General features: G+C 39.0%; 1 protein-coding gene across 1 annotated transcript in view; it reads left to right on the forward strand.

The window, feature by feature from the left end:
- Window positions 1–22,726, forward strand: part of SV2C (synaptic vesicle glycoprotein 2C) — a 117,617-nt gene that overhangs the window by 69,155 nt on the left and 25,736 nt on the right. Inside the window, exons 5-6 of the mRNA XM_052778380.1 lie at window positions 21,766–21,899; window positions 22,056–22,145. Of these exons, the coding sequence (XP_052634340.1) occupies window positions 21,766–21,899; window positions 22,056–22,145 (224 nt within the window). The remainder of the gene's footprint in view (window positions 1–21,765; window positions 21,900–22,055; window positions 22,146–22,726) is intronic.

A 22,726-nucleotide genomic window follows, 5' to 3' on the forward strand; every position in this document is an offset into this window, starting at 1 on the left:
CCATACACATGTGTTATTTTAAGGATCAGTCTCAATTTTTATTGTACCATATCTCCAAACTAAAAATCAGGGGAAGCTGGATAAGGATTTCAGTGTACTTAACCTATCAGTTTGGGCATTCTGTGTAGTTTTATGTTTTGCATATATGATGTACACAAGCCTTTTCTGGCTTCATAAACTACATAAAGACCTTCTGAAATTTGAAACATTCCCTAGAGTATTTTGCTTAGTGACAATCAAATATTGACCTCACTGATTTGTAAATCTTACTCCTGAACAAGAAGGGGTACACATGGCTGAAAAGAAATCAGACTGTAAGGCAGAAAACAGGATGGTGTGGGTGTCCAGGCTGCTACAGCATAAACTGCACTCGAAATCTGAAGCTTTCCCCACACTCTAACCCCCCACTTCTGGTATTTACCAGGGGACAGAGGAGACGAACATGTCAAATAGCTTTAGTGAACAAATCTCCATGGCATGATCAGAGGCAGAAGCATTACTTCCATATATATCCATCAAATTCCAATTAAATTAGGCTAGATTAGTCACTAAAAGACTACGAAATTACATAATCAAGGAAATAGGAAACATACTACTTTCTAACACACTCAATGCATAAAGCAGAGTTAAGTCTTTAGTCTAAACATTTTATTCAGAGCAGTATAATCACATTGCATAACAGATCTTTGTCTAAACTATTCATTTTTCATCAGTAGTGTCTTTTTTCCTCTTAACAGAGGACCAGTTACTTCTGTTCATAAGAAAGGTATTTAGCACCATTCAGGGAACACAAATTTGGAGGAGAAAGAAGCGGAATAAGAAATCTAAGGAAAAGCATTCAGTTTCAGAATTGAACATTTCTTGCCTAGCTGTAATTTGTCTCTCTAAGTGTAAGCGGAAAGTATTAACTTGTTTGACGTTCTAGCAGATTTTTCCATTGCATCTGCAAACAGCTGGTATTTTGTCCTGTGACTGAAAGAGGACAAGTTACAAATGATAATTCTACTCCAGTCTTCAGAATTTTACTAAAGTAAAGAAAGCCCTTTTTTTATGAATTTTTTTTTTTTTTTAAAGAATAACTTTTTTACAGTAACATAGAACTTAAAAATCCAGGCATGGAAGTGTCCAAACAATGGACTCATACTTGACTTGCGAAACATAGTATTTAAAAGATTACTGGTTACTTCTATTTTTAAAATGTATAATTATGTCTGCTACTGGAAATTTTGTATTCTTTTCCTCATTTGTAAAATCTATTTGCTCCTACTTGTCTCTGAAGATCTTCGCCTTTTAATTTCTCCTGCCAATATTCTTGAATGAGTTTAAATGACGGAAACTGGGACTGAGTTTAGATAGGAAAGAAGTTAAGTTTTAAATACAGATGTAATAAATTACTAACATAAACTGCCAAATGCAGTTACAGAATCTCCATCACTGGAGGTTTTTAAGTGCACATCAAATCACAGCCTGTCCTCAATAGTTTAGGACCATGCTAAATTCACCAAACCTACTACTGGAGACCCATTGCCCATTCTTAATTCTACTTTCTGTACGTAGAGAAGTCTTTCCATAGGCACAGGAGTCCATAAATGGCTTCTATTTCTACCCAAGTGTACTTGTGATTAGAGTGGACCAATCGGGTTTTCTTTTGAGTCAGTGACTTGCAAAGTGGCCTGAAAAACATTTCTCAGTTTGAGCAGAAGATTGTTGCGGTGAAGCAGATCAATTCGCCTGAAGAAATTAACTTTACCGGCAATCAAAAAGATCTTTTTATCACCTTTTTGGTAGGTGGCTGAAGAGTAATTTCTGTAGTATTTTCTATTATCATGTTTGCTTTGTTCTTGTGTCGTCCAGTTGGAGATAAAAAAGGTAAACATAACTTCAAAACTGCAATAAAATCCCCTTCTGTATGAAGCCATTATGAACTATACTGTAGTAAAATAGGCAAGGAGGTAAGCAGAGCTGCATGCAGCAGCTATGCAGATGAGGAGATGGAGAGCTACTGGTTCACTTTGCAACTCAGAGTGTGTACAGCACCAGGCGGTGTTAATGGAGGAGTTAATCTCTCAGCCTGCGGCAGACTAAATGGGGAACATGATGGACTAAAACTGTTCAGTAGCAATGAAGGCAGAAAAACTTCTAACTCTCATATTGTATCTTTTTTTGTTCGTCTAAAGGGTTTCTCAGTGGCACATGGCAGCAGCAGTATTGGGATAAAAAATCCTATGCCAATGCTATATATTAACAGTGGAGTTATAGGGCATGGCAAGTACTTGATTAGCAATAAAAGCAGAAGGATCTTAGGAGCCATCCATCTTCCAGCACTTCTGATGAGCAGAACTGGATCCATCTGAGTGGTGGGAGCTGCAAGTGTGGATGTACAAAGTTTTCAGTCTAGCCTGCTGGTCTCCTCCCATTACAAGGAGACAAGGGTTAATCTAATTAGCAAAATGGAGTCAAAAGGTTGCACTCTTCTGTGGTCATGATTATTCCAAGATGAATGCCATGAAACAATTGTTCCCCAGTACATAAATGTTACATGGTATATGTTTTGGACAATATAAGAAAAAAGTGGAGTTTTTTCTGTTTGTCAGCATTTATTTTTGTAGAAATTGAAAGGTTAATGAACGGCTTTGTCAGTAAGATGAAAGATTAGAAGCCAGGAGTTTTTTGCTAGCAGCTTGTATAAGCTACATTTCTTTCAACAGTAACCCATGAACTTAGGTATCTCAAAGTCTAGGTCTGGGTTGTACCCAGATGAGTATAGAAAATTCTTGACTACTTTGAAAAATTAGGGGTTTAATCTCATTATTAGTTGTTTGTAAAAAAACCTACAATTACTTTCTTGAGATTGCAGAGATTAATATCTGTACAGCATCTTTAGACACAATTTGGCTGCACAAATCTATAAGTTTCAAAGTGTCAAAGTTGATGGTGATGCTGTAAATAAGTGTCTGTTACTTTTACAGGTATCGTTGTATTTCAAATACTTCTTATAGTGATTTTAAATTCTGGAATGTGTGTTAGAGGTGGGTCTGAACACCGGAGGAACAGCTTGATTTCACTCATGGCTATTTCATCAGCTGCTCCCAGCGTTTCCTCAGCAGTGAGGTTCTCAGCAGCTTATAAATGTATTATAAATCATGGTTTCATCTTAGGGAAAGGGTCACCAAGTTCCTTCTTCCACCCTTCCTTTGCTGTAGTCCCCAGAGGGGAATTTGGCTGTCTCTGATGCAGTGCACCCATCCAATCAAAAGACTGGGATGTGCTTACATGATTTATAATAAAAAGAGCCACACTTGACTGATTTCACATTGCTGCATCACTGCGGTGACTGTGCCCAAACAACCAGGGAAAGAAATTATACTCAGTAGTCATATCTAGAGAGACGATTTACTGCAGTTCCTTGTACTTCAATACTGGATTAATGTGAGTTGGAAATAGGAAAAACAGTTATGTTATGGCTGTTTGATTTCCTTGTTCGAAGTTGCAACATGCTGGAATAGGATGCCATCAATTGTTTAGACATCCAAGAGGTGCATCAGTGATGTCTTCTTTAAACTTGCAGAAAGCAAATAAGAGAAAAGCATGATTAGCTTCAAAGGGAAAAGGGATAAACGGCTTACTGATGATAAGACAAAAAGTAATAAGCTGAAATTTCTGTAAAGGGGAGGTAGTATAGATAATGAAAAATACTTTCTAATGGTGTCTTAGTTAAGCATCTGAATAAAACTGCTATGGAAGTAGTGAAATCTCAGTCACTGTAAGTCTTTAAGAACATATTTTGAGAATATTGTAGACACCATTGTTGATTCTGATTTGGAGCAAGTGGATACACTGGGTGCCCCCTCAAGGTCCCATCCATCCCTGTCCTCAGGGAACTATTAAACGGATCCTGTTGCTCCAGAGGGTGCTGGGTTAGGCCAGAAAAGAGCAAATGAAGAAAACCAAGACAAAAGGAGGAAAGAACTTCAGAAATTAGAAAGGAAAAAAAAAAAGAAGAAGGAGCAGCATTGGACATTCCCGGCACATGTAGAAAAATGCCTGCCTATCAAACTGTTGTAGCTGGTAGCTCCAAAGTGGCTTTGGAGCAGAGAAGGTTTCTCTGCTGAATAACCTTGCAGTGGTAGAAAGAGAAATGAAAAAGTCAATCCTTATCTAATCTTGAAAATTCTGGACTCTCTATTTAAAAAACATGATTTTTCTTATTTTTCTCAAACCTTTCCCTAACACTCTGACTTTTCATGGTGGTTCAGAACAAATCCAAGCCATGGCAGCAGCTGTTTTGGAAAAACCTGCGCCCAAGGCTCCATTTTCTATTACACAGTAGCTTCTGTTCTCTTCAGAAGATCTCTGAATTTATTAGTCGTCCAGAACAAAGAGAGATGCCAAAGAAGATGGCCTGGGGAAAAGCTGCATGTGTCTTTTCTCAGTTGTAAAAAGCCCATAAATGCACTAGTAAATCTGCAGAATTTAAAATCAATATAATCTTTTTTGTTGTTGTTAATTTGGAAGAAACATTTGATCCAAATTTTAAAACCAAGAGCAGCTCTTCATTTTTGCCTTCTCCATACAATTGCCTTTCTGATGCATCTTCTGTCTTCAGAATGCATGAATCTATGGATACCTTAACCAATGAAAAATACTGTTTGAGATTTAAAAGAAGTTGGAGCTTTGTTAACGTTGAATCTGCATTTGCTATGAGACTGTCATGCTGAACAAATGGAATAGATCAGACATAAAGGCATCTACTACATAATGCAACATCTGTTGATCTATTTTGCATTCCACTAAGAGGCAAAATGATCCCTAATGTGCTATGCTTCCCCCCATACTTAGTACACTTCTATTAATTTGGTATTCTGCAGGCTGAAGCTATATCTATACTTTTTAAATCCAAGTTAATTAAAGTGGGTATGAGGCAGTTTTAATGTTAACTTATCAACTCCTACTCATGAATTGTTCTTCATTTGAAATAATCCTATGAAATTAGATTATACTGTATTTGTATACTTTAAAAAAATCTTCATCTTTAGTAACAAGAAGAATGACACAACACAGCAGAATTTAGAACAGCTGCTTATGCAAATCCAGCTAGGAAAGCAAAACAAATCACTTTTTGTTTATCAGTTTTCTATTTTCTGTGCCCTAATGCAGGGTTTGAGATGGTCATTTAAATGTTTATATTTGTAAGCTTTAGAAGCTTAAGTAGCTTTTAGCACATCTACTTAATGAGGACTAAAGATGCTCATTAGTAAGCTTCAAATATAACCTTCTCCTGGGCTCTTCGGGTTGACTGTGAAAGAGAAAATTTGTTTATTGAGAGGTTCAGTAAGAAACTAGCAAATTGTTTTGTGACCAAAGTTATGAGGCCCAGTTTCCTAGGGGTTTCTGTCAATGTCCCTGTCATTCTGCCTAACCCTTTTCTCTCCTACCTTCCCCTATATTCCTTACAAGGCACCATGGCACTACTTTAAGTTTCTCCTTGCTTTTTCCAGATCCCTTTCTGCTCTAGTCTCTACAGTTACCCTTTCTTGTCCCCAGCACTGTGCAATAAGAAACACTCAGCTTCCCACACCCTCACCATGCTGCTCCCTGCTGAGTTACAGCCCTGCTCCACTCTAGCTGCTGTCAGGGAGAGGGCAACGTGTTTTGGCTTGGGTTGGACCGGTGCCAGAGGCAATGATGGGCACGGCCAGGGCCTGGTCCCAGTCCCCAGGCTGGCTGCAGCATCCCTGAGAGACCACTGACTTCTGCCTTTTCCTCTGTCCTCTGATGGGCTATCTCCCCTCTGCCTGGGCAGTGCATTTCACAACACTTTGGGGAATGTGATTATCTTTGAGACCATATATTCCTGTCAGATTTGACTGAAGCAGGTCAATGGCTTTAAACGATGCTAGCAGAGGAACTGACAGACAGGTGAACAGACTGTTGCCGTAAACATCACTGTCTAATGCCATAAACATAATTTTCCACAGAAACTATAGTAATAGTCAATCATTCCTATGGCAATAAAACAACAGCAACTCTTCAGCCTTAGTTTTAATGAAAACTCAGTTTCACACAATGAAGTGGCCTTGAGTATAAATTAAGAAAAATTATACCCAAGTTAATAAAGCTGCCTTAGACATCTGGCCAGTTGCCATCAGAAATGTCTGCAGCATCAGGCATAACCCTTGCTTTTCACATCCAGAAACAAATAAGATGTTAATCTGATGAGATTTCTTCTTTGTTCAAATTTTTAATGTTAAAAAGACAAAAAAAGCTTTTGGTTTTTTGATTGGTCTGTAACAGATGAAAAATTCAGGTGATTTGTACAGATGGGCAAAAGAAGAGGTCACTGGTCTTATTCTATGATTATTCAGATACATAATATTTTAATTGTCTCTGGAACGCAGGTACAACAGTACCAATTGGTCAGCCACACTTCCATATTGCCTGTCTGGCTTATAAAACTGTCTGCTCTGAAGCAGCTAGTGATTGTCATTTGAGTAACAGTTTCTTTTCACTTCAATAATATATTCTGTCTATGAATTACATATACAACTGGAATGTCATTTTTCAATTTGCAGTGCAGTTGCTTTTAAAATAAAATTAACATAATCAATTGCAGAATGGCATTGGATTTCTTTTTCAGGAAGTTTGTTTATAAATTTCCTCAAAGAAAAATATTAAGTTACTTTTGAAAATCATGCCTACTTCAGTGAAAGTAATTCCATCAGGGTATATTCAATTATCCATGCATATTTGAGTACCTGAATACAGCACCTGACTATATTCTTTCTGCTCATATTTATAGGAGAGGGACATGTACAAATATATGGAAAAAACCTGATCTACCTCCCCTATAGTGTTTGTGTACTTAATATTCCTAACACAGCTGTATTTTTACAATTTCCAAAGATGCCAGCAGAAAACAGTATAAAATGAGCAATGAGAAACAGCAAGATTTGGTAGTGAGGGCTGTGGGCTGAAGTTTCAGTTCTTGGTCTCCTCTGCTTTGATGCTGGCCGAAGTGAGGACATGCTGCTTCTACCACTCTCTGTTCATGTCTTGCTGTTTGAGTCTGTATTATCTTGTTTCCTTTCTAGTACAGGGGCTATTTGTTTTGGGGCATTGAAAGTTTTGGCCCCTCTCCTAGTTGGTTCCTGAAGGTAGCATGGCCATATAATAAAAAAGTGAGGAATCACGGCTAAAGAGATCAAGGTAAGGCTCTTAGATTGTTTTATTTTCCCACAGGAACCTTATGTATTTCAATGCGATATAAGCACCTGATTCATTCATGATATCTGGATATTCTAGACTCTGTAAGGAAGTCATGAAGCTTTACAAAAGGAAAAATATAATATAATGCTCTGTTTATTTAATATATTGTATTTTGCTTGTTCCCTTTGATAATTACATTTCAAACACTGTGACTGCCTCTCCACAGGCGAAATACAATTCCCACCTCCACCACCCCTTGGATAGCTATGGTAGATTATAACTGAGGATCATTAGTACTTGATTTGTGAGTGCAAATAATATTTGTGTTGGAAGTGTTTGACCAAAGTTTGAATTCAAGACTTCTGATCCATGGTTCACAGTATGTACAGAAAAGCTCCATGTATTCAACTGACCAGGTTTGTTTAATTGACTACTGTTAGATTAGAAGATAATTCTTAGAATGCACATCTGGTCTATTTATTAGATCACATAAACTCCCTGTTTAGTCTATCTGTCTCTCTCTTAGTGATAGGATATTGCTCCTTTTTGTTAAAAAAAAAAAAGAGGCAAATGGAATATCAGAAAAGGAAATGAGGCTTAAATCACAGCACTGAAATGCTCATTAAAAAAAAAGATTTTTCTTGCAACAACTTTCAAATGAATAAAATATAATAAAGTTAAATTTTGAAAGAGTTTCTTGAATTTCATAGTTCTGTTGTTACATCACAGCAGCATGCGAAAGGTAAAACAAATGCATATGACTTGTAAAAGATACGTCCTCTCTGTATTCTTCAGAAAATGTTCCAGCATTTCAATGATTTTATTGTTTGTAAGTTAGGCTAGATAAGAAGGCCCTATTTTCTTTTCATAAACAGCAGTGTTTTATTGTGCCTCTTTCTGATTGTCTTTTTTGATTAATTGCTTCTCTTCTGTTCTTCACCATGAGCCCATCATTTAAATATCCTTAGTCCAGATGCACATAAATCACTGAAAGTCCTGGACCAGGACGGAAGCACTTATATTTTCAATTAGCTTCCACATTTAACAGCTGCTGTTAGTAGTGTCTACAACAACTCGTCATGCCAAATACAACACAATTTGTGAGCTCAGAGCTATGGGTAGGCTGTGGAGGACACCACCAAAAAATACATAGATATCATTGTATGTGTGTTTTGCATATTGGTAGGACAACAGTATAATCAGATTTTGTTGCAGATGAGTGGTTTTTTTCAGACTTAGTTCATAATGACTACTGCATAGGGCATTTGGCAATATTATATTGTCTACTTATAAAAACAGATTCTGCCTGCTGTTGATGGGTTGCTCTTATTGTACTCTTTAGCACTGTCCAAACAGATATTTTGAACTTTGTACGCAAACCACTTTTCAATTCTTAATTATGTAGTAAAATGAAGTAGTGGAAACCACTAAGTACGTGTAGGAGACCAGAGGCAGAAATCTTAAGAAATCCAAAGTAAGGTCATACAAACAAAATTTGAAGCACATTTTAGTCACATTTGATTGCACAGTCTCAGTGTCGACACTGGCCATGATATTAAGCTCTGACAACAGAACCTTTTAACATGTCCTCTCCCCCACTTTTTTTGACATTAGTTGCAACTGCTTGATTGTAAATTCTGGAATGCATGACATGGTCTTTTCTTCTTAGACTGATGAACCTGTAAGTTATGATGCTGTCAGAACTATGGACAGCAGATTTTACCTCTTTGTTTTGCATATTGTGAAGTGCCTTCACTGAACAGCAGCATAGAGCCAGACCCAAGGACTTTGCAGAACTGCATGTGTACATAAATCTCTGGGGCCACTGACTCAGTCAGCCAAACAGTCAGATCAATTATGTGCTGCAGTGCTTGTAATGAGATTTTTGATGGTATCAGTTAAATATTAACCCTTAGTGGCGTATTCTGGGTTGCTTTTTTTATATATGTGAGTAATTAGAGTATCTTCTTTCCAGTTCTTCAGTCTCCATTCTGTTTTGGACTCTAATGTAAACTCAGTGTAATTACCAGATAGATCTTGCTTGTATTGGAAATTGGAAATAACAAATTAATTTTTATGCTCACTTTTTATCTGGTTGTTAAGCTAAGAAAATTCTTAGACCATTCCTTGATTAAGTTTTCCTTCCAGATGCTACCAGCTACTGCTGTGGTTTTCAATAGCTGGGATTTCGTAAAACATTTCTAGGCTATATGCATAGAATCATAGGATCATAGAATGTTTTGGGTTGGAAGGGATCTTAAAGATCATCTAGTTCCAACCCCCTCTGCCAGGGCAGGGACACCTTCCACTAGACCAGGTTGCGCAAAGCCGCATCCAACCTGGCCTTGAACACTTGCAGGCATGGGGCATCTACAACCTCTCTGGGCAACCTGTTCCAGTGCTTCACTACCCTCACAGTGAAGAATTTTTTCCTTACATCTAATCTAAATCTACCCTCTTTCAGTTTAAAGCCATTACCCCTTGTCCTTTCACTACATGCCCTTGTTAAAAAGTCCCTCTCCAGCTTTCTTGTAGGCCCCCTTTAGGTAGTAGAAGGCTACTATAAAGTCTGCCCAGAGCCTTCTCTTCGCCAGCCTAAACAACCTCAACTCTCTCAGCCTGTCTTCACAGGAGAGGTGCTCCAGCCCCCTCATCATCTTCGTGGCCTTCCTCTGGACTCGCTCTAACAGGTCCATGTCCTTCTTATGTTGGGGGCCCCAGAGCTGAATGCAGTATTCCAGGTGGAGTCTCATGAGAGCAGAGTAGAGGGAGAGAATCACCTCCCTCGGCCTGCTGGTCATGATCCTTTTGATGTGGCCCAGGATACGGTTGGCTTTCTGGGCTGCAAATGCACATTGCCAGGTCACGTTGAGCATCTCATCAACCAACACCCCCAAGTCCTTCTCCTCAGGGCTGCTCTCAATCCACTCGTCACCCAGCCTGTATTTGTGCTTGGGATTGCACTGACCCAGGTGCAGGAACTTGCACTTGGCCTTGTTGAACTTCATGAGATTCAGCAAAGGCCCACCTCTCTAGCCTGTCAAGGTCCCTCTGGATGGCATCCCTTCCCTCCAGTGTGTTGACCGGATCACACAGCTTGGTGTCATCGGCAAACTTGCTGAGGGTGCACTCAATCCCACTGTCTACGTTGCTGACAAAGATGTTAAACACTGCCAGTCCCAATACCAACCCCTGAGGAATGCCACTTGTCACTGCTCTCCACTTGGACATCAAACCGTTAACCACAACTCTTTAAGTGCGACCATCCAGCCAATTCCTTATCCACCAAGTGGTCCATCTATCAAATCCATGTCTCTCTGATTTAGAGACAAGGATGTCAATGCTTTGCACAAGTCCAGGTAGGTGATGTCAGTTGCTTTTCCCTTATCCACCAATGCTGTAACCCTGTTGTAAAAAGGCCACAAAATTTGTCAGGTACTATTTGCCCTTAGTGAAGCCATGTTGGCTGTCACCAATCACATCCTTATTTTCCATGTGCCTTAGCATAGTTTCCAGGAGGATCTGTTCCATGATCTTGCCAGGCACAGAGGTGAGACTGACTGGCCTGTAGGTCCCCAGGTCTTCCTTTTTTCCCTTTTTAAAAAATGGGGGCTATGTTTCCCATTTTCCAGTCAGTGTGAACTTCCCCAGACTGCCACGACTTCTTAAATATGATGGATAGTGGCTTAGCCAATTCACTCACCAGTTCCCTCAGGACCAGCAGATGCATCTCATTAGGTCCTATGGACTTGTGCACGTTCAGCTTCCTTAGATGGTCTTGAACCTGATCTTCTCCTACAGTGGGTGGTTCTTCACTCTCCCAGTCCCTGCCTTTGCCTTCTGCATCTTGGGTGGTGTGGCTGGAGCACTTGCTGATGAAGACTGAGGCAAAGAAGTCATTGAGTACCTCAGCCTTCTCCATGTCCCAGGTAACCAGGTCTCCCGTTTCCTTCAGGAGAGGGCCCATGTTTTCCCTAGTCTTCCTTTTATCACCAATGTTCTTGTTGCCCCTGATGTCCCTGGCTGGATTTAATTCTATCAGGGCTTTAGCTTTCCTAACTTGATGCCTCACTGCTCAGACAATTTCTCTGTATTCCTTCCAGGCTACCTGTCCTTGTTTCCACCTTCTTGAGGCTTCCTTTTCGTGTTTGAGTTTGTCCGGAAGCATATTCTTCATCCATGCAGGCCTCCTGGTGTTTTTGCTCAACTCCCTCTTTGTTGGGATGCATCACTCCTGAGGTTGGAGGAGGTGACCCTTGAATATTAACCAGCTTTCTTGGGCCCCTCTTCCCTCCAGGGCTTTATCCCATGGTTCTCTACCAAGTTGATCCCTGAAGAGGCCAAAGTCTGCTCTCCTGAAGTCCACGGTAGCAAGCTTGCTGTGTGCCCTCCTCGCTGCCCTAAGGATCTTGAGCTCCACCATTTCACGGTCACTGCAGCCAAGGCTGCCCTTGAGCTTCACATTCCCCACCAGCCCCTCCTTGTTGGTGAGAACAAGGTCCAGCATAGCACCTCTCCTCGTTGGCCTCTCCATCGCTTGGAGAAGGAAGTTGTCATCAGCACATTCCAGGAACCTCCTGGATTGCTGATGCCCTGCTGTTTTCTCCCTCCAACAGAAATCAGGGTGGTTGAATCCCCCCATGAGGATCAGGGTTTGTGAACGTGAGGCTGCTCCTATCTGCCTATAGAGGACCTCATCCACTCCGTCTTCCTGGTTGGGTGGCCTGCAGTAGACCCCCACTATAATGTCACCAATCCCTGCCCTCCCTTTAATCCTGACCCATAAGGTTTCAGTCAGTACCTCATCCACCCCCAGGCAGAGCTCCATGCACTCCAGCTGGTCTTTGACATAAAGGGCAATACTCCTTCCTCGTCTCCCCTGCCTGTCCTTCCTAAAGAGCCTGTATCCTTCCATTCCAACACTCCAGTCATAGGAGCCATCCCACCATGTTTCTTTGATGCCAATAAGATCATAGTACTGCAGGTGTGTGCACATCTCTAACTCTTCTTGTTTATTGCCCATGCTTTGTGCATTTGCATAGAAGAATTTAAAAGCTGGACCCCCAATGAAGCTGACTTACTGGCTGGAGTAGCTGGAATTCCTTGTGCTCTTCAGGTGCTCTGTGATCCCTCTCCAGACTCTGGGCATCAAACTGGTAGGAGCGGGATGGATAGATGTTCCCCTCCCCCAGCAACTTTAGTTTAAAGCCCTCTTCACCATTTTGGCAAGCCTATGACTGAAGACGCTCTACCCCTTCTCTCACAGATGGACCCCATTAGCCCCCAATAGACCAGTTTTCTCAAAGTGAGTCCATATGCCCGTAAAAAAAATTAATACAAACAAATGTTTCATCCATAGGCCTTAGTTAGCCATTTAGGACTCTACACATCCATTTGAAAAATGGCTGGTAGTCATGAAATTCAGGAAGGTTGCAAACCACTAACCTACTGCATCCCAGCACTACTTTTGATTTTTTCTCACAGCACAGTATTACAAGGGCATCGGGAAGATTGCAAATGTATGTATAAAAGAATCTTACATCCAAGTGCTTACAACAAGTGTTGGTTTCCACAGAACTGAGGAGGGTGCCACATGACTCCTAATACCTCTACTTACAAGTAGATGTAGGTCTATATCAGATCTTTAACTGAAAGGAGAAAATTTTCCAAATCAAATTTTCATGCAGAAATGTGACACAACCAGCCATTTATTGGGACATTAAACATTTGAGCTTTTGATTACAAATCACAACTCACTTCAAGTTTTGCCTCTGAACCCTGGACAAAATTTGACCTGTGTCCATCTACATTAATTTCTAGTAGTCTTGGGCAGTTTTCTGTGAGTAATGGTCATGAGTACATATAAAGGAAGTACAGAATATTCTAGCCTAGAATATGCATATTTACTTACTTAATAATTTCAATTGCAACATGGTGTTTCTCATTTTAAATTTCAGAAATACACAATTACATAATTTTTAAGAGAGTTTTTGCACTGATTCATATTTTATAATATATGAGGTAGAGAGGAAGAAAGGTATTTTGAGGATGCACAAGTAGAATGTTTTAGAAACACTGATTTAAGATCTAAGCAGAAAATTACAGCTTTGCCCTGGAAAATTTTCAAAATCTATGCTCATTATCCAGGGACTGTAATGAGTGAGGATATACCTGCTTCCCAAGGAGTATAACGACATTTGCATTCAGAATGAAGCCACGTAGAAGTTATTCAGGCTTGATTCCTGGTAATAGGTGTCTGAAGTCTGCAAAATGACTCAGGACAGAGGCAAAACTCTTAATGGTGACCAAAGTCAAGACTTTACAATTCTGTGTTGAAGTGCTTTGAGATTTGGTAGGTTTCCAGCCCTATAGGATACTTGCATTGCATTTGTATTCAGAATTGCTAAGGAGCAAAATCGGATCCTGCATGGTGGTGGCCGGGTAGAGACATTTGTATCAGCATGACATCTTAGCAAAGTGCATTTCTGTGATCTATCCCTAGTTTAAGATTGGAAGATTCTAAGTGGCCAAAGATACACAAAGAGAAGTACAGGACTGCAGGGTTGTCTCCACTCCTCAGCAGTGACATCTTTTTTTCCTTTCCTGTAAGTGGAACGCTTTGCTTGTAGCCCTTGTTTCCATGCAGTATCATGTCGATGGATGCAACGAGTATTTTAAATCAGGGGATCAGTCTAGGAAAGACTCACAAAGCTCTGTGTGATGATTCCACATCAGCTGAGCACCTCTCCAGGGCCAAGCAGGTATTGGAGAACAACCTTAATTCTCTTAGGAATGAGGTGCAGATATATCAAGAAACCATGCAGAGGGTTTTGTATAAACTTGATGTTTATCCTTTCCCTCTCCCTTTATGGGGTGATGGCTCTGCATTTCATGTCAATGTCTGTCTCTATGGATTTGGACAGTATGGTCTTCTCCCAAACTCTGTATATTTTGGTTCTGATTTTTCTCTTATTTTCATGCCTCTTTGGTGTTACTGAGATCTTCCAGCACTGAGTTAAGACTTAACCTGTGTAAGTATTACTGTTCCTGTGTTATAGATAGGGATGCAGCATGTAAATACACAGAAAAGCACAAAAACACTGCAGATCGCCAATAACTCACCATGTAATTGGATGATGTTAGGGACAGTGGTGGCTTGGAGACTAACTGAAGTGAATAAACAAACATGTATACCTCTGTGTAAGATAAATAACTTAAGAGGGAGAGGAATCTTCATATCTTGGCAGCTGTTTTTTTGTCAGCTGACTCTTACAGCTGCCATTCAGACCAGAATGTTTCGTGCAAAGTGCATTTACCCAAAATCTTTTTTCTTTTTTTCTTTTTAACATGCTTTTTGTATATATGGGTAATCATTAAAACTTATTTGTTTCAGCCCTGCTCTACATGAGTAAAAAGGTAATTTGTCCAACTCTGTGAAGTGTACAGGAATCCTTTTGTTATCATACCTTTCTCAGTCATATAGTAAAGGCAGAAGAGGCAAAACCAATTCTGAAAATGCCATGAGCTGCCTCTTGTGAAAGTTCTTCTACTCTTTTGCCACTGTTTGTTATAACTATTGAGTCTTTGGAATAGTCCACTGAAGGGAAGAATATGGGCCAAATATGTAGACAATTTATAATGCTCAGTTTATTTTGCAAGCCCTTTCTCTCTGGTTCTGTATAGCTTCTCCTCTGCCCTGTTGAGACTTCATAAAATGTGAACTGCTAATGAGTGATTTTGCCTTATTCATGTCTCTGTTTTATTTAGTTGGCTCAGTCTCCTTCCCAGTAAAGAAAATGGAAGTGCAAGTATAGCTTCCTTTGTTGAAGTCAAGATACAGACATGTCATTCCCATTAGGCTCAGTACTGACAACAGCCTACTTCAAGTCCCTACATGTATGTTTATCTAGCTAGGAAGGCGAGATCCTGATTTCCTATTCATAAACAGACCACTAAATAAACATCCTTTGTCACCTCTACATCTGCCAAGATTAGACAGATGACATGACCAGGCTGTTGGGTACCTGCAGTTCTTTTATTAGGAATTGCTGGTTTAATTCTCTTACATGATTACATCTATTCATCTCTTCTGCCATTTCAAAGGTTAACTTCCTGCCTGTACTGGCTACTGTGAGTCACAGCATCTTGATACAAACATGTCGGGCCAAATGAAAGTCAGATTTCAGACAGACCATTGCAATCCATGCACGCAATGACTTACAAGCTTCCCTTGTCTTTTTTTCTTCCAGGCTTGCTAGGTATTCTGATTTGAACTATTTTTTGTGTTTTTTCTATAAGGCTCGTCACAGATACATTAGCATTTCCATAGCAAGGAAACAAACCTAACAGCTCCATATTCTGTGCAGAGTGTGTGTAAGGTTAAGTGAAAGGCTGACATTATCATTACTAAACCTCAGATTTTGGGCATGTATCATACCATATAATTGTCTGAAGTATGGGGATATACAAACTTCCTCCTCAATGGAAAGTAATACTGGGCAGTACTACAGCAGGTATTAGAAAAATTTAAAAAGTGGATTATTGATGTCACTGTTCAGAGGTATTACAGCTGGAGACTTCATGCAGACTACAGTGCCATGCACTGGATGAAGAAGTTTTGTCTGATGGTATTAGAGAGCAAACTATCTTCTATGCGAGGTCAGTTCTGCTTGCAGCTGTCCTGGAGCTTGTCTGAATGGCAGATAAGTTACCAGAGTGACTGGAGACCTTATAATCTCAGGTCTTCAGATGAAGATCAATGTCAGTACAGGGAAGCGATGAGTGTCAGTGGTTGACAGCCCTGTCCTCTGTGGGAGAGGAAATGTGTCTTTAGAAAATGGCTTGTTCCTTTTAATCACAGTTTTAAGTGTCAGCAGACCAAGTCTGAGTTTAATGTATTTGTAAAATATATCTGTTTAACACTATTACTTTCTTCTTTCATTGAACTATTGATTCTCATGGCTCCCAGAGAATAATAGCATCAGCTAAAGAGCCAGGCAGATGAGGATGAGAGTTAGAGAGTATTCTACAGGCACCTTTGTTAAGGTACCTCTATCGCAGTGTGCCAGACTTCAGATATTTTATTTTCAGATTCCTTCAGCAGAAATTACCAGCAGCTGACCTACTGAGCCACTGGGTTTGTAGAGTATCTATCTATATAGGCTAAAAATATCACTGCCTTTCCCATGTGATATTAATTATCTAATCACAGGAAAGACAAGTGTTTTACTTTGTGTTACTGAAATTTCACATTAATACAATTACAAAATAATTCTGAAAACATTATTTCTGCATTTGTTAGAAACCATGTATTTCACTCAGTCTTGTAAAAATGTTTGAGCTTCCTCAGCTATATAACTTGAACTATTTTTTTTCAGTTTCAGTGATGTTTTAACATTATTCTAATCAGTACCACTAAAATATATGGGCTCAAATCCTCATGGCACTTGGAGTTAAACTTGGTAATGCCAGTACAGGCTAAATATAAGTGTAATAATAATGTATTTCAGTGCTGCCAGCTGCAAAATATTTCCAGTCCTCCTTATAATTTTGACTTAGCTTAGATTTAGGAAATACTCAACAAAACAACAACAGTTACTAGTAGGCGGCTTTCTGCAGAAATTTTTTAAAACTTAGTATTTGTATTAAATGCGGTAACAGTGCCACCAGGTGGCAATTTAGAGCAATCACACATCTTAGTGGAAATTTTTGAAATTTAAAACATTAAAAATTAAGGCTAGAAAGCTGAGTTCTGACCAAACATTGTGTGGTAAAACAGAAATAAGAAAAGTTATAAAATCATAGAAATTATTCTGCAGAAGAATCTATCGGGTCTATGAATTCCTATAAATTGCTTGGCTATCTTTCTCCTCCACCCCTAATTTTAAGGATATTCTTGCAACTGCTCCCTCCTCTGATCTACCAAAAGACAGAAGTTTATGCAAACTTGGCTTTTGATGATTTCTGACAGTGCCATGAATCTAGTTCCTCTGATTCCTACTGAATGACTAACAAAAATTGTTATCAAGAATCATCAGCTTTTAGCTAACCATGCCATAAAATCCCTATATTCAGTCAGGCATTCTTTGCCCACATTAGTCTCTCAGAAAGTTGTTTCACAACTTTATTTAGAAACCTTACCCTTGCCAGCCAGTATTTATACAGAGCTTGTAGGCACCCGTATTTTTCATTGTCCACATTGCACTTTAGTGTAACCCTTATGGATTTGTAGAGAGCTATTATGTTCCCTTTCAGCCCTCATTTTGGAACGTTAAAAAAATCATCCCCATCAGTCTGCTCTCTAGGAACCTAGCCACTGTATAAGATGAGTCTTGTCCTTGAAGATACCAGCTGTTTATCAGGTAATATGCATTTATAATATTCAGCATAATATGGACAGATTTACCTCTATATTTATTCAGAAAGTCTATGACAGAAATGCTCTTTTCTCTTCTTTGGCACAAGAACTTTTTTATAATACCCTTTAAATTTATTAATATTATGGATCGGATGAAATGCTGTGTTGGGAGGGAAGATTTTGTTGACACTGAGTTCAACATATAAATTGGTCATTAGATATAGATTAGCATCTTATATGTTTTAGTTATGCTCTGCTGCGTGCTGCTGTGTTTCTGTAATCAGTAATTGCCATGTCTATGATTCACTTGGCCTTTTCCAGCAGTCAGTGAAGTGGGTGGGTGGTATTCAGCACAAAGGTTGCTGCATCAGCTTCAGATTCAGTCATTGCAGGTTTTACTTTGCTCTACAGCACATCATTCCCAAGATGCACTTGGGGCAAGTGTTTTGCAATTCATAAAACATTGGGACTTGCCACCATTTTCAAGATTAATGACTTCTGAATATGGCATAGCCAGGGAGCAAGGGTGAAGTTAAGCTCTAGGTTGCTGTGCAGTGCTCTGAATGCAACCATTTAGAGCTGCTCTGTCTTTGCTGTTGTGTCATAAATCAGGGAAGGGAGACGCAAATTGAGTTACAGCCAAGTACATGCTTCCATTTGGTTTCAGGACTTACGTACAATAGGAATGAAAGCCACTTTGTGAGCTAAATTCAGAGCTACTCTAATGGCTTCATTTTCCAGATTAACTCATGACCTAGGAAAATGTGATGTGTTAAACATAAGAATAAATCTAAACTTGCTCTGCATTTAAAATACGTTTGTTTTGCTGATCTAGTGCTGGTGCTGGAATACACAGGAAAGCAACCTCAAGAAAGCTGTGTTCCAGCTAGCTTGTTTTCTACCAATTGCTTCTTATAATACTGACATTCACTATTATCATTAATTCAGCAGATATGGTAAATCACAAGATAAATTGCAGCAGCTAATACAATACATAGAGAAAAAGACAAAATAAAAGCAATGAAAACCATAATGAACATTTCACTTGACATGCACCTCAGATATTTTGAGCAGTAAGAAAGATGTTTTGTAGGTTGTCAGGATGACAGCTGGATGAACAGTGCACTCATTGCTTTTAATTAAGTGTGGTATGGTTCACTTACATTAATAAATGACACCTTAAAATAAATTATCACCAGTGTTTTCCAGAACTGGCTACAGAGCACAAGATGTTGCTGCTGTTTTATAACAGGTATAAAGCCAGGTTGATTTCATTTACCGCAGAAGTGCCCTTTGTGCAGCTGAATCTCATAAAACATAAACCAGAGCAATGAAAGGCAGATAGTCTAAATATACCAGAGGCTCCATGTATTTCTGGGACAGTTTCTAATGACAACAAGAGCCAGTACTTTGACTGCACTGTTCTGAAAGATGAAAACCCCCATCCTGTGCCGCCTTCCCAGTGGCACTAGCAGCTGTACAGCTGCCCAGCAAGTCAGAGCAGTGAGCTGATCTGACTGCAAATTAACTTAACCCGAAGGAAATAATTTTGCAAGTTCTGTATCAGGTGATTTTGTACTATAGTTTAAAATATATAATGAATATGATTCTAATGATTACAATAGAATGTGTACATAATAACCAAAAAGAGGTATGGTCTCTAATTGCCTCTTCAAGTCACTGTAAACCTTTCCTTCTTTATTTCCTTCCTGTCCCAATTTAGAGGTAAAGTATGCCCATATTATTTAAGATTTGAAATTCCATAAGACCAAAAGTTGACATTTTCTGAAAATTAGTAAAAAGCAAATTTTAATACACTTTTACATCCTTTTTGTTTGTATTTTTGTCATGCTTTAACCCCAGCTGGCAACTAAGCACTGCGCAGCCACTCACTCACCTCCCTCACAGTGAGATGGGGGAGAGAATTGGAAGGGTAAAAGTGAGAAAACTCGTGGGCTGAGATAAAGACAGTTTAGTAGGTAAAGCAAAAGCTGTGCATGCAAGCAAACCAAAACAAGGAATCCATTCACCACTTCTCCTTGGCAGGCAGGTGTTCAGCCATCTCCAGGAAAGCAGGGCTCCATCACACATAACACTTACTTGGGAAGACAAACACCATCACTCCAAACATCCCCCCTTCCTTGTTCTTCCCCCAGCTGCACATGCTGAGCATGACATCATATGGTATGGAATATCCCTGTGGTCAGTTGGGGTCAGCTGTCCCAGCTGTGTCCCCTCCCAACTTCTTGTGCCCCCTCAGCCTGCTCACTGGTGGGGTGGGGTGAGAAGCAGAAAAGGCCTTGACTCTGTGTAAGCACTGCTCAGCAGTAACTAAAGCATCCCTGAATTATCAACACTGTTTTCAGCACAAATCCAAAACATAGCCCCATACCAGCTGCTATGAATAAAATTAACTCTATCCAGCCAAAAACAGCAAAATTTTTTAATCTTAAATTTTCATTCCAAGTTCTTAAATTTTAGACATCCTCTTTTTGCTGGAGAGAACTTCGGAGGGGGAAGGTATATTTATCTGGAGGCTTACTTAAAAAAAAGTTACATGTCATTCCAAGGTCATTGCCAACACTTTCATTGATTTTACCTCTGTCTTCATGGGGTAAAGATGGCAGGGCTGAATGAGGCTGTAGAGCAAGCTGATATAATTTCAGAAACACAGAAAGTTTGTAGGAGACCAGAAAAAACAGGTTCCCAAGTCTGCAGATCAAAATGTTTCGCCAAGTTGTTGACAAGGGGCAAAAATAAATCATGGGTTGACTGTATTTTTCATATGGTAACATGTAAGTACTTTAATATGAGAACAGATTATTTTTCAAAGAATTTATTTATGATCCACAGCATGAGATCCTTAAATTCCAATATACACTATACATATAACAGATAAATAACTCCTTTGAAGAACTATTTAATAGGCCATTTTTTTACCTTGTCATACCAGTTGTTTACTGACATCCAGACAGATTTAATTAACCATGTCTTTTGTCTAGAAAAATCAGTTAGCAAAGAAATATATCAGATTAATCTGGCGTCAGCTCTTTCATTAACCAGGATTCCATTCTCTTCCAGTAACATCTTCTGTCCTTTATCATTATTCTTATCTTCCACTCATCTTTTAATAAGTTATCCTTGAAAATTTTACTTGAAAATTTCTGCTGTATTGAAGCTAGACTAAAAGGTCGGGTAGTTACCCAAATATTTTTCTTTTTCTTAAGAGAAATTTTTAGGTTTCTTACAATCCTAGCATTTCAATAGTTCAGTCATAATAAACCAAACAAACAGATATTTTCCTAAAAAGCTGAACTACCAGCCCTGCAGTTTCACATACAGGTTTTCCAGTATTTCCTTTTGTGTTCTTCTCAGTATATTTGACCAATGGCTTCTACAACATTTTATTAGTCAGCACTCAGACGTATCTCAAGGTAATTTTTTCAGATGAGGAGAGCTGTTTTGCTTTTGTTCTTTTTTCTTAATCTCTTTATATAATCATAAATTCTCTCTCTACTTCAGTGTTAAGGTTGTTCCTCTCAGACATAAGTTTAAATACTGAGTATTTTTTCCTGTACATCTAGCTACGGAGTGGGGGGTGAAAGTGTCAGTTTACTTTTAACAGAATTTAAGGAGTGGTATAGTGCTCTGGAACAAGATGGAGACAAAAATTAGGCACTGTAAATGCTTTATGTGATGTGCTGTATTACATTAGGATACTCTTATTAAGAGTATTGAAATTAACTGCTTGTAGGAAAAGAAAATAATAATAAGGAAGGCTGTAAAATTCCATAAAATATATCATCTGAGTGTAGATTTTTAATTCTCCCTTCTTCCAGTATTCATAGAAAACTATTTCTTTTTATATTTATTCTTGCATATGGTGATGGTGTTCCTGTTTGGTTCATGTAACTACCTTCATGCAGATTTTGCTAAGAGACTTGAAAGAGGCTTCTTCATCCCTGCATAAGGAAGTCTCCCACACTGCATTACATGGCCATTTTCCAGCATGACTAGTCACGTGCAAGAGGATGAAATTCATAGTGTAAGATTATTTGTGAAATCATGAATGCTTGTGGAAATAGAGAGATCAATCAGGCTTCATTTAAATTCAGGAATTATTTTACGTCTCTAAGAAGCTGCAGACTCCCACGCACAATACTCCTTATTTCTCTACATTTTGTGAATTTCTGCTTTCATAGGATGGAGTTTCAGCATGGGCTCTGCCTACCAGTTCCACAGCTGGCGAGTATTTGTGATCGTCTGCGCACTGCCCTGTGTCTCTTCTGTGGTAGCCCTCACCTTTATGCCAGAAAGCCCGCGGTTCTTGCTGGAGGTATAACTTTCCAAACAGTTTTTAGATTCCAGTCAAAATTATTTCTATGTTTACATCATGACCTCTATATAACAGGCATTAATATTATTTGGTGACTATGGTGAATATCTTAATCTGCATGTGTGTTTTGTTTAAATGTTTTGATTAAATGTTTAGGTTGGAAAACATGATGAAGCTTGGATGATACTCAAGCAAATTCATGACACAAACATGCGAGCTCGTGGTCAGCCTGAGAAAGTCTTCACAGTGAGTATTGTTTTTAAAGCTAATCACTTAGCACCTCAGTAAGCTTGCTGACTGGCAAGGTCTGGAGGGCTTAAGCAATCAATATTAATACTCTGCATGAAAAAGCCAATCATTTGCACTCTAAATACCTAACTATAAGAACCAAATTCCTACTGAAATTGTTATACATACAGCAGATGTTAAGATACCAGCATTTGGCCAGCATACTCTTGAGCATATGAACCACAGTGTGATAATTTTCTCTAGTGTACCAAGATACTTAATAGACGTCATTTGTGTTTTATTTATTAAGTTTACTTCACCCTTAATAGGTACATAGAAGTCCAAATTAGTTGGCTGTTCTGTCTTTAAAGCTTTTGAAATTTTTTTTTTTCATTTTTATTGGCTAAAATAATAATTGAAAAAAATTCATTTTCACTTCTGTGAAATAGTCATTTCAGACATTTAATTTTCTCAAAAATCTTGGAAGCTCAGCTCCGTCTTGTTGACTTGCAGGTCTAATGATAAAGCCATATTCAAAGTATCGATGGGTTATTTCTATTTGGAGGAGAAATTGGCAATTCAGGTGTGGGACACTTTAT

The sequence above is a fragment of the Harpia harpyja genome, chromosome Z (genome assembly GCF_026419915.1).
Source record: "Harpia harpyja isolate bHarHar1 chromosome Z, bHarHar1 primary haplotype, whole genome shotgun sequence".
NCBI lineage: Eukaryota > Metazoa > Chordata > Aves > Accipitriformes > Accipitridae > Harpia > Harpia harpyja.